Raw genomic sequence first — 13,194 nt, 5'->3', positions numbered from 1 at the left:
ATTAAGGCCACAAACTTTCTTAAAGGATTCCTTAGAAAACCATTCCCATCGCTAGCATCCTGTGACAGATGCTAAGCTTAAACCTATCTGCTGTTGCTACATAATCTTGGCAAAAGTTTGTGGGCTGGATAGAGTTTATCTGTCTGTCTTGGCGGATAAGCTGTATGATGCTTTCTGCAGCCCCATTGACATGCCTGTAGTTTGTGCACTGTTTCATAGCTTTTTTGTAAGTGCTGTTGTTCTGAATAAGAAGTATCCAATCAGTTCCTGTTATGTTGGGCAGGTTATCTGTCAGTTAAGCACAACATAGATGCAGTGACACTCTGCACAATAATGCTGCCAGCCATGACTTGATACATCTGCATTACTCTAGAATGACTTCGACCAGTTTGGATCAGCCCAACAATGTTTCTTTGCCTTCTGCCTCCCCCCACCATCCTTGTTGAATGCTTTTATTCCCTAATTGTTCATGTATTGCATTCTCCTTATTTTTGTTTCATTTGTTTACTCTATTTGGAGGATGTGTCGATGTGGCACTTGGGGACTTGGTTTAGTGGTGGACTTGGCAGTGCTGGGTTAACAGCTGGGCTCGATCTTAAAGGTCTTTTCCAACCTAAATGATTCTATGATTCTCTTCACCATTACCTGTACTGGTGATGCTTTGCCTGATGAGAGGTTTCTGATCGGGGGTTAACTATGTTACTGCCCCTGAGAACTTGGACTTCAGGATAAAACTGGGAAGCATAAGACTTTTGTTCACACAATGCAGGTCCTTCTCAAGACTTTTTCTTGCCACAACCTCTTGTCTTTAACAGAAATGTGCTGCTTAGGCTGGGTTTGCTGGGTATTTCAGACCTTTCTTTGGGTGCACACTCACTTCCACCCTTAAAGCTGCTAGCTACTTGTCTCAACTTGGGTTATAAACTTGGCCAGGGCTTTTATTTTCCCTGCTACCAGGAAGAAGCAGAACGTGGATGGTTTTATGATGCACCTGGGTTTTTCAGTCGTTTTGATTCTTCTTTCTTCCGTCTGTTAGTATCTTCCAAAATATTCTCCAGTGACTCTTTTTCTCCACCTCAAATATTCCTCTGTCTCTACTATCAGCTGCTATGAGTGTGCTGCTCTCTTTTTATGAATATGCCATTCATCCTTCTTCCCCAGGAGGCCCTATAGGATGTTTTTGTTCTCTATGTGTGGTGATCCTTCACGTATTTAGGAAATCTCCCTCAGCTGGGACGTCTGTTCCATGGTGATAGAAGAGGCAAAATGCCCTGGTTTGGGATCACCTCTGCTAATAGCAGAGTCTGCTCCTCTGAAATTAATTTCTGAACCAGAGCAATACTATTGAAGGACTAATGTAAGAGCAGAGTATTAAATTATTAGAGTATTAAATATAAGGTATTAAAATACCTTATAATATGAAGAAATACATGTTCTTAGGTTATAACTAGAAGCTCATTTTAGCTGTTCTATTAATTAAGGGTTTTCTTTGACTAATGCTGATGAAAACACTGGATTTCATGCGAATAGGACTAGAGCCTTCTGAATTCCCAAGTGCTTTTTACTTATAGTGTAGTGTACAGCCCGGTGCTTCACACCAGTGCTTGTCGGGCCCTAGCATGGATCATCAGGCCCTTGCTGTGATCATCACGGTGCTTAGCATGTATCCAAAAAATCAGCTGTCCCATTGTGGCAACTTCAATAACCCATTGATTTCAGTACATTATGCTCGAGAAGAGATTGATTGATCTGGGGAAGTTGTATGAATTTCCCTTTCAGGAAGAGCTAACACCATGACTAGTGGGCTGGTGTTGTTTGAAAAGTAACCTAAACTGTACGTACATGTCTGTTTGTATAGACAGCCACAAGATGCATTGGCAAATACACAATATGCAGTTACTGTGATTTTTCTGTCATTGACAACTGCAGCTTATGACCAGACTCCAGTGTAAATTTTTGCACACACACAGGCACACAAATGCTAATATACAGACATAGATACAGATATAGATTAGATAGAGATAAAATTTGTATTGTTTTAAAATAATTTGGAATGTTTTGTGTAAAGCATCTTCTCACTGACAGGCCAGTGTATTGAGCTTGGCTAGCGTTTAAGAACCAAGGCTGTCTGTGACAGCAGTTTGAGTTAGTCAGTGGTGGGCATCTGTTGAAATGAAGCCAATAAATCTGTGATGACTTTACTTTGTGAAAGAGGGTTACAGAAGTTATTACTTAATTCTTTGCTGAGTATTTCTTACAGTGGGTAGGTGTGGAGTTTAACGTAGCCATGTAAGCATGAGCATAGGCGACACAAGGAGGGGTCATTTACACTGGCGAGAGCAAGTGCACATCTGTATTCAGACGTGAACAGGCATGTTCAGTATATAGCTGACTTGATGTTCTTTTACTGAACAGTGATGAAAAGAGGGACTGAAGGTCATCCCCAGTTTCATATTTTTATGAGTGGCTTCTTGTCTTTATTGTGAGCTGACTCCTGAGCCACTCCTAGTGTGAACACTGTATTAGGCACTGAGCTCTGCTATATTTAAACCATAAATGTCAACATTTTAAAAGACTTCCTAAGATAATTTTTATGATTTTCCAACTGAAGCAAACATGCATGACCTATGTATTCTTACTTATATCATTTTAGAGGCATGACATCCTTTTCCCTAAAAGAAAAATTGTCCACAACTGCTTTACAGCATCCCCCAGTACTCTGTGTTATAATAAGTGTCATCTGGACAGTGCCCAGATCAGGTGGAAGAAATCTTAAGGTCTTGCAACCTCAGACTGGTTAAAACAGTGATGGAGAGTCATGAACAAAAGGTTAAATAGAAGGCTGTAAACTTTCAATGCGATGGGGACAGATGTGCTTTTAGTTATTAGCACCTGAGAAACTAAATATGTGTCAGACTGCTGTTAAAGGTTGCCTACCAGGTGAAGAAGCCAGCCAGCTGATAACACAAGAAGGCAACTCTCTGAAAGAAACACAAACCAGAAGCAAATTGATCAGGATAGTGAAAACAGATGCAGACATAAGGTAGTCACAAGCAGTAGCAGCAACAGACTGCGGAAGTTTCTCTCCCAGTCTGCATAAGGGAAGCTGCGGATGTTATACAAAGTTGTGCTGTTCTCATTTCCCTGCATTTGCTTTACATTCATGTTTATTGCCCATCAAACACGTTTACATATCCAGGCATGAAATGGAAATGATTGATGCAAAGTAGGTATTTTTGTTAATTGTTGTTGCTCATGCCTGACTGGGTCTGCTGGAGATGGGTGAGGAAAGACAGAATTATTATTAGAGGTACAAATAATTGTCAAGAGCAACTTTTAAACCCATCTGCTGCCACATATGAACATCAAAAACTATCCGAAGAGGGGAGGGGCAGCATTACGAGGGCGAAGCCAACACCATATCTCTGTCAATGTAGATGTTGCCAACTGCTTCTGAATCTTTGTCCATCATTTTTTTTCATTCCTGCTCCCTGGGAGCTTCAATCATTTTCTGTCACATTGCTACCAGTGCCCGCTGTGTGTTGCAACAACAGTGTCTTATGCTGAAAGCTAATGGGCGTTTGAGAGTTGGGCTGCTTTATCTGCACAACACTAGTGAAATGCATCCGCTTTTTGTCCCACTTTTTGCCAGTTGGAAAGCAATTCTTAACATGCTTTCATACATGCAAAGCAGAGCCAAGATGAGCATCCAGTGTAAGAAAGGAAATCTGTGCTTGAAGTGCTTAAAGATAGTACTTTTCATAATGGAACTATACTGCAGAGGACACAAGAGGGTTTCTGATGCTTCCTGTTCTGCAGGAGTACAAGAGGGATTTTTGAAATACCTGTCTGAATGGTTGCACGATCCTTGGGTTCACTGTTGGTGTGGGCTGTGTAAGTAACTGAAGTGGATCAAAACAGTTGTAGTGCAGTTTGGTCATGTGTGACCAGCAGCAAGGAAACCCAGGCTCCAAATGAGTTAGTTTGGAAATATCATCCTTCAGAGTATCATCACAAGTCGTGGCTTCCAAACAGTACTCCCTAGTTTATATCCTTCCACCTGTAGCCCTTCAGCTATGACATAATTCTTGAAACAGATGTTTCCATTAGATAGTAGTTCAAAAAATGACCCTGCAGCAGAACATAGTATGTAGTTTGACCTCATAACCTTCTTCCAGAAACTATACTAATATATATATACTTTATATATAAAACTCAGACTGAATAAGGACAAAGCATTCAGCCCTGATTTCTTTTGCTTGGTCTGAACTGGGGAATGTATCTGCATTTTATAGGAATATCTATTTTTAGGACAAATGGGAGGTTTACGGAGAATCTTTAGTGGAAGGTTTAGGGACTCTTTAGTGGCAGAAAATAGGTGGTACGTGGGAAAGAAAGATAACTGTCTTGGAGATTGTTACAGATTTTGAGACTTTTCATTTAACTGCAGCTAGCTCTTGTATGAGATGGCCAACACAAAGTGTTGGCTTGTTTACAGGCTAACTTGTCGTCAGCAAGCTTGCCTCCTGCTTACTTGCTTTATCCTTCACTAGATTCAGAAAAAGTACTGAGATCAGACTTTTCTTAGGAAGTCTTAAGGCTCATGATTTATTAATGTATTGTCTGCAGTCAGATGAGTCATGCAAACTCATGAGCCTATTTTTGTACCAGACCGTGTGTTAATTTTAGTCATGAATCTTCTGCTGGTTATTCTAGCTGACAGAAATCATACGTATTTTGGTTTTGCTTTGTCTTTATGATATCACCCTGCAATTCAGGTGAGTTGTTATTGAATAAAACATTTCTTAGTAAAAATCTTGAATCTGTGAAAGCCTGCTCGAAGCACACTCAATTGCAGTCCATTTCAGATTGCCATAAATAGATGTACAAACTGAATTCAATAGCTAAAAGATGAACTGACAATGTGAGGTCTGCAGTTATTTGCTCTGTTTCAAATCAATATTTCTTGGTGTCTCTTTTGTATTCTTGACAGGTGAGGCTGTGTAATGATAATCTTTATATCAACAGATGCTTTTGTACTACACAATTATAACTAATTTCCGTCAAGCACTTGTCTAAAATTAAGTCATAAGAATGGATTTTAGGTGTCTCATTATCTTCACTCAAACCCATTTAATAGTAGGGTCCTTCTTAAGTAGGTGGCTCATTACAGTCTTGCACATGGTGTTATTTTTAGTGCTTGCAGCTTCCACATGAAATTGCTCGTGTCTCTCTTACATTCTGACCAAGCGCTGTGTGGATTATCATCTTGTGCATCGTGTGAGACATGCATGTCTCAGTCCAGAAGAGAAGTGATAAGATTATATAAAGCTTTTTTCCCACTGTTTCTACTATTACTGAGGGTTAGCATTTCAAAGCAGGGGGGAGTACACTCCAGTTAATTGGCTTCTACATAAAGTAACTAACACTGAACAGTTGATAGGTCAAAGTAATTCCGTTTCTCTGATAGCTGCTTATTTCCTTTGATCTCTCTCTCCTTCTCCCAGTTTACCTTGTATTTTATCCACAGTATTTATGAAGCTTTAAGCTTTTTACTGTCTCCGAAGCAGTCACTTAAAATGACTGTATTACATTGGGAAAAGTTAAGGAGGGGTGGTGGCTGGTAATCGATTTATTGGAGAATAGAGAAGTGAAATCCACTGAATCTTAAAACTGTGTTTAATTATGTTTCAGGAACTTCTATTACATCACGATGCTGAGGGATCCGGTGTCACGGTACTTGAGTGAATGGAAGCATGTTCAGAGGGGTGCAACATGGAAAACTTCCCTTCATATGTGCGATGGAAGAAGTCCAACACCAGACGAGCTGCCTACCTGTTATGAAGGAGACGACTGGTCTGGAGTCAGTTTACAGGAATTCATGGATTGCAGCTACAACTTGGCCAACAACCGCCAGGTGCGCATGCTGGCAGACCTCAGCCTGGTGGGATGCTACAACCTGACTTTTATGAATGAGAGTGAAAGAAATATGATTCTTCTCCAAAGCGCCAAGAACAATCTGAAAAACATGGCCTTCTTTGGGCTCACAGAATTTCAGAGGAAAACGCAGTATCTCTTTGAGAGGACATTCAACCTGAAATTTATTTCCCCATTCACTCAATTCAACGTTACGCGGGCCTCCAATGTGGACATAGGTGAGGATGTGAGGCAACGGATAGAGGAGCTGAATTTCTTGGACGTACAGCTGTATGAATATGCGAAGGACCTGTTCCTGCAGCGCTTCCAGTACTCCAAGCAAGAGGAGCATCAGAAGAACCGGCTAAAGAGGCGAGAAGAGCGGCGGCTGTTGCGGGAGCAGAGAGCTCACCAGTCACCAAGGGGAGAGGCAGCAGAAGTAGCCATTACTGAAGATTATAATAGTCAGGTTGCAAGGTGGTGATGCTCCTCCGTCTTGACTAACTGATGAAGAGGATCACAGAATTTGTGCAACTTGGCTACCTGGGAATTAGCCAAGGAAGGCCGATGCTTTGGTAAATGAGACCACATCTGACAACTAACTACCCCTCCTTGTCTCAGTTTTTCTTGGTTTCTGCCAGTGAGGAGAATGTATTTTTTTCTCAATAGGCACTGATTAGTGTTATTCAATCACAGTAGAATAGATTCCTGTCCAAAAAGACTTCCTTCAAAGCCCTAAGCTATGAGGATGGGTTGAAGAGAGAGCTATATCCTTTGCATTAACAGAGGTACTCTATACAATCTGAGCTACCAAAACTTGTGCAGACATCTATTGGAAAAAAATACCTGGTTTGGTTCCTCTGTGACGTGAGAGCTGGTTTGTTTCATACTGTCCTTTGCAACTGTATAGCTTTCTAGTAAATGAAATGGAGGAAAGCACATTGAGCTTCTACATGCTGTGTTTTGATTAAGGGAAGAATTTGCTGAGGTGATTAAAAAAGACCTAGGAAATGTGGGATTAGGGCATTGCTTGTTCTGTTCTGTTAGCCAGTAGTCAGAGATGATTTATAAGTGAGGTGGTGGCAGGGTTAGCTTATTTCTCTGCAGATGCTGAGAGTACCAAAACCAGCCAGGTAGCAGCCACCCTTCTGAGCATGTGTGGCAAAGGCAAAGCCTTGAGAAATGAGGTCCATTCAACAGCTAGGCAGATATCATGGAGATTATCTGGATGAAGGCAATGAAAGCAGCCTTCGCGTTCACAAAAGGTGCAGAGGGGGCAAGCAAACTACAGGGAAGAGGAAAGAGAGAGCAGGAAAAGCTGAAATACTAGTGTGACATTTTCCAGATTTGCTTTGAAAGCCTGGAGATCTATTGTCTGTGAGGGTAGGCAGGGTTATGATATCGTCTGTTAAAATACATTGATGCCAAGTGAATACAATTTAAGTTGGTTTTCTCTCTAACTACAGTAGTGGCTAGAAAAAAAATCAGCTTTCAGTTTTTTAGGATACATAATGGCTATGTGGAAAGTCTTGATATTTATCACTCTGTATGAAGATTCTTTGTAAATTTATTGTTTCATGATGAGAGATCTTTATCTGGCTTTGTTCCTTGTCTAGAAAAAGATTCAGTGGGTTCTTCCTCCACATGTTACATTCTTGTGGTTAAGCTGCATCTCTTTATTCCAAGATTTTATGTTGTTCCATTTGCAATAGTGAAATTTTAAAAAAGAGGGTCCTGTGTACCATGGATCTTTTGAGAGAGGTTTTTTCCTTCTTCTAGCATAAATGTAAAGCATTAGGAGGAAATTTCTCTAAGTGCCTCAACGTGGCTGCTAAATCAAGATGCTGAAAGTATATTATTGCGTGCATGAATGGCTTTTACCTTACAGATTTGCTAATTAGAAATACTGGAGTACCTGATGTGGATGCACATTTCTCATTTATTTTCAAAATTCAAGGTTTTTATCCAGTGGGTAAAAAAAAATAATGAGTTACAGAAGAAAAGAGGCTGAATTTCAGTATTTGTCTTTTCATTTCCAAGTTTTTTGGTTTTTTTTTTAGTGCATGCTGTATCTTCTCTTCTTCTGACAATGCTGTTGCTACTTACCTATACACAATATCAGAGATAAGCTCTAACCCATCTTGTTGAAAGTTAATGCATACAATAATACATTAAACATTGAATATGGTAACAGCTGTTAAGAAGTGAAGAGGGCTGTAGAGATGATGCTTCATTATCAATGTAGTTTATTAGCAATATGCTGATTTATGCCTGATTGTCAGTGTGATACTTTTGGGGTGAGTAGTGATGGGTTATGATCCCTAATACCTGTTCCACTGGTGGATTATGTGCATCTCTTCCCACCTCTGCATTCAGAAAGGAAAACACAGGACTGCAGATCATTACTCTCCTGCTTGGGATATCTGCCTTAGAGAAGAGTGAGGAGCTCTCTAGACTCCCCAGATGGTGCTGCTTGGATCTCCATAGCCTGGAAGAGGCGCTCAGATACCTCACTCACATATGGACACCAACCTTCAGAGGTTTAAATTGAAATGTTTACAATCTAGGTATGAAGCTCGCCCTGGCTGCAGGACAGGAAGGCCATGAAGAGCTAAGCTTGACTGATACTATTGCACCTTTATCGCAATGCAGGTAATACACAGTGATCTGATATCTTATCTGCTGATACCAGGGCTGCAGGTTGCGCTGGCCCTATGGAAGCAAGGAGCTTTCTGGCTGGTGACACAGGAATGACAGGAGCTGTTGCATCTCACTATTTTTGAGCCCACTGCTGCATCTTGCTGTAGACCCTGCAGCAAGAGAGAGGAAGCCTGCCTTGGCACCTGATACTGTGTGTCCAGGATTTGCAGATGCTCTCCATGCTTCCATGAGGAGGAATAGTGTGCTGGGGGGACCCTGAAGGGCCAGAGGAAGAGCTGTGCAGGAGAATAGCCAGCCACATGAGAGAAAAGATGCAAGGCCAAGTTCACATTAAGGAGGAAGATATGTGAGAAAGTAGAATCAGTCCCAGCCCATCTTTTGTGGTAAAGCATATTTTCTTCCCTCCCCCCCCATCACAAAAAAAGGGTCCCCTTTCTCTCATCCCTGCCTCTTTCCCCAGTGGGCCACCTCTCCATGCTGCTCACAGCAACAGGGGACTCGTTCTTCATTTAGAAAATGCAGTGTTACCTTTTCAGGGGAGAGGAGACAGAGCTCAGCAATGGTTCCCTGGAGCCTCACCGGTGACTCTTAAGTATCAGTTTCAGCTATTTAAGCACACCAACCATTCTCCAGACTGCTCCTTCTGCCTGACACAAAACAAAGCCTAATGAAGAAAATCAAAACAATCTTTGGGTGGTTTACATTAGCTTTAATAGTTCGTTAATGCAATGCCTGACCTTTTCATCAGTCATTTCCCAGGAGACAAGATTAGGGTCCTGAAGAGCTCTTAATGTGCTGTAGCATCTATGGTAATGGGATTTGCCTTAACGCTTGGGATTTTGTTAAAATTGGTTTGTTTGGGGTTTTTTCTCCCTGCAGGCTGTGTAGCAGATAGATAGCCCTGGATGTACAGGAGTAGTTGTCGTGGTGGGAGATCTTGCCCAGAGGCTCTGGGACTGAAGGACCTGGCACCTCCTTCCCCAGCTCCAGCAGTAGATCCAGCAAACTCACTGTGCCAACAATACTGTTTTTCTTAGCAGAATTTCCTGGCACGTAACAAATAAAGCAACTTGGAAATACTTCCAGGCAGGCTTCTAAGACACAGGCTTGCAGCTTTTTTCCTATCGGGCACTATGCCTGAAATAAAGTAATACAATAGTAAAATAAAGTCCCTGTTAATATCTCTGTTATTCCAGGTTTTTGTTGCTCTGACAGCACAGGCTTCACTGTAATTACACTGGCTCATATAAGATCAGAGCACAGTGTGTTTCTTTCAAAATCTTCACGAGCAACAGGACTATAGGATTTCTGTCCATCTTCCTGGCATTATTTTGTTGCTTAAACAAGGCAATTTGGCTTCTGCTACTGTGGTGCTGAAACAAATCTCATTCTTTGTAATGGAGATGTACTTGCTAATCTCTCCTATCACATCTTCAGTACCGGCTGCCTTTTCCAGTTATAATTCAGTGTAGGCTTGGAGCAGACAGAGAAACCTGCTGTGTCATTAAAACTTGTTCCTGGTAATTTGATGCCTAGTCCAAGAGCTCAGCCTAGTGCCTATGGGCCATACTTCATTAAGGAATGAAAATTTGTCCTTTCTTCCCTACTCAACAATGCTAACAATAAAAAACTTTTTCACTATGGGGAAAGAAAAACACCATTTCTGATGGTAGGTATTCTTCACTGCGGTTGTGTTAATAGTGAGGCTGCGATAGCCTTGCCATGGATTCTACCCAACATGTGATAGTTCTTTGCAGTTCACTAAAAGGAGAAGTACAGAACAAACAAGCGATGGAAGTCACATCCACAATCAAACTTCCTAACTGCAGCATATCAATTCAGCCAAACCAAATGGTAGGTCACATCACCTTTGCAGCTGGAGATGTTTCAGATTTGACTGGCTTTCAAGCTGGCTTTCTATTTAACACATGCTTCTTTCTGCAGTAGTGAATTCTTGTTTCCTATCTGCAGCCTTGTATCAGTTATGGGCACTGATGTTATAAAACTTCACACTGACACTTTTTTTCTTCCATTGCTGTTCCCCTGGAATTATACTTTTTTGGTCTAGGATAAAGAATATCTTTCCAGGCTGGTGGAGACTACCCTGTACGAGATGAGCAATCACAATAAAATCATTATTCTGCTGAAGCAAATTGCTGTATTCTTCCTGCATGTGGCAAAAGCGTACTCAGAAAAGGTAGCCAGTTTGCACTGAAACACTTCTCTCAGTTTGGTTCTTGTAGTACTTTCTTTGTTTAAATTTTGTGGAGGGAAATGGGTTCCATAGCCTGCAATGTCCTTGAATTTCTTCTTGGCCGTATCACTAGCTTGTTGGAAGTGAAAAAAAAAATCAAGATTCCCATGAGTCGCCATATTTAAGATGAAAGGGTAAATTAATAGGCTGTAAATTCCTTTATTCTTTAGGATTTTTCCTTCTGTTTTTGTGCAATAATGTGTGTGAACTCTGCTATTAAGAGATTGTATCGTGAGTAACCATATCTACTTTTATTCCTATTTACAAGATAGACCTAGGGATTTTCATTGATGTAAAGCACAATTTAATGAATTATTTACTGTGTTTAACCATTGTGATGTCAAAATCATTGTTTTCATATATTTATTTGTTGGTGGTTTTCTGTAAAATGATGCTCATTAAGAAATCTGTTAAAAATGAGGAAGTTTTGTTGAATATTGTTGGGTCCATGAATTACTTAGGAGCAACAAATAAATATTGTTTGCGTTTTTGAAACACTAAAGGTTCCATCTTGTCTACATAGCCATAAGAATGATTAAAAATGCCTCTGTTGGACCAGTTTCAAGCATTAGCAAAGATCCACTGTAACCATAATTATGTTTTTTTAACAATATATACATGGAGTAAAAGCATGTTGATATAAGTTACAATTTAATTTTGTTTGGGCCCAGTACCAAATCTTTGGATTTCAATTAACTTTGCTGGGCATTATCTCAGATTGAATTAGGACAGGAGAGTCGAGACTTGAATAGTCACCAGTAGTAATTCAAGTGACCCGGTGTCAGAATTTCCATACTTGGATTAAGACTTAAATATGCAAATAGCAGTAGTGAATTCATTGGACTTCATTCCTACTCCAGCGGCACTGAGGCCAGTCCAAATTGTCAGGATAATCTCATGAGCTGCTGTGAGGAAGGATGAGAGGTTGCAGTCTGTTGCTGCACTGTAAGCCTCTTATGCATGCCCTTGTATCTTTTGAGAGTGCCTGGGCCTTGAGAGGATCTGATTGCTTATTCAGACATACTATTCCATGTAAGTGTGTGAATACAGTGAATTAGGGCAGGGATGGGAGCATGGAGGAGCATGGACAGACATGAGTAAGGAGGAAACACTGACCTATCTTCTACTGAGTGACTCAGACCCCCTGTTAGTTCTGCCTCTTCCAAGAGTAATCCAGGCCCCTGTTCCATGACTGTTTTTCACATTTCTCGATTATCCCAACAACAAGCCTTGCAGACATGGTACATCCCTGGAGCTGAGTCTGATTAAGAGAGAAGTTCATGATGTTACAAACTAGCATGCAGTGATCATGACCAATCCGTTTTTGCTCAAAGTCAACTGACCTCTTCCAAGTACCATAGAAAGCTATATTAAAGGTGAAAAAATACATAGTCTGCATGACAGATTACCCTTGAGACACAACAAAGACAGCATTTAATGGGCGTAGTAGAAGAAAGGAAACTCTCAGAGGTTCTGGTTGGTTTTGTTTTCTTAATTATTCTTCACCGCACCTTAGACTCAAACAGCTACTGGTTAGAAACACCACTGTAAGCAGGGGCTGTTTGAGCCTATAGTAACCAGTACCTTTCTAGAATTCATTTTCATTTCAGTATCCCATTTGATTATTTCTCTAGTTCCATTCACTTTAACTGAATTCATCTGTACTGCTGGTTTGCACTTGAAGTCTGCATATAAATGAAGACTGTAGGGTAGATCTGTATGTTAGGAAGTGTTTTGACTGTCTACAGCTTAGTGATGAAGTTAGATAGGATTGAGTGTTTATAGGTAGGAAACAGGGGAAAGGTCAACAAGGCAGATATGGTGGCAGTCTGTTACAGACCATGCAATCAGGATTAAGGGGCAGATCAAATACTCTATAAGCATGTCATAGAAGTCTCACAATCGCTAGCTCTTGTTCTCAGGGGATACTTCAACTTACCAGGTATCTGCTGGAAATACAACTTCTGCAGAGGGGGAGCAGTCTAGGAGGTTCGAGGAGTGTGGGGAAGATGACTTCCTGACAGCTGGTGAGGGAGCCAGCCAGGGAAGGTGCCCACTGGGCCTGTTGTTTGTGAACAAAGGAGGACTTGTGGGTGATGTGGCAGCTAGAGGCTACCTTGGGCATAGTGATCATGAAATGATAGAGTTTTCAATTCTCAGAGAAATAAGGATGGGGGTCAGCAGAACAGCCTTGGGCTTCCAGAGGGCAGACTTTGTCTGGTTGACCTCCCCTGGGAGGTAATCCTGAAGAGTAAAGTTGTACAGGAAGGCTCAACATTCTTCAAGAAGGCAGTCTTAAAGGTGCAGGACCAGGCCACCCATACATGCCAGATGACAAGCCAGCAGGGAAGAATACTGGCCTG

General features: G+C 41.1%; 1 protein-coding gene across 1 annotated transcript in view; it reads left to right on the top strand.

Annotated features, from left to right (window-relative positions):
• The window catches only part of HS6ST3 (heparan sulfate 6-O-sulfotransferase 3), a 308,751-nt gene extending 297,500 nt beyond the window's left edge, over positions 1-11,251 (top strand). The window contains exon 2 of the mRNA XM_057401143.1: positions 5,695-11,251. Coding sequence (XP_057257126.1) covers positions 5,695-6,400 — 706 coding nt within the window. The 3' untranslated portion in view covers positions 6,401-11,251. The remainder of the gene's footprint in view (positions 1-5,694) is intronic.
• Positions 11,252-13,194: the final 1,943 nt, after the last annotated feature.

The sequence above is a fragment of the Pezoporus wallicus genome, unplaced genomic scaffold, assembly GCF_028554395.1.
Source record: "Pezoporus wallicus isolate ANWC-B61680 ecotype Strahan unplaced genomic scaffold, APGP_CSIRO_Pwel_v1 contig_6944, whole genome shotgun sequence".
NCBI lineage: Eukaryota > Metazoa > Chordata > Aves > Psittaciformes > Psittacidae > Pezoporus > Pezoporus wallicus.
This window is presented reverse-complemented; position numbering and strand designations above follow the sequence as displayed.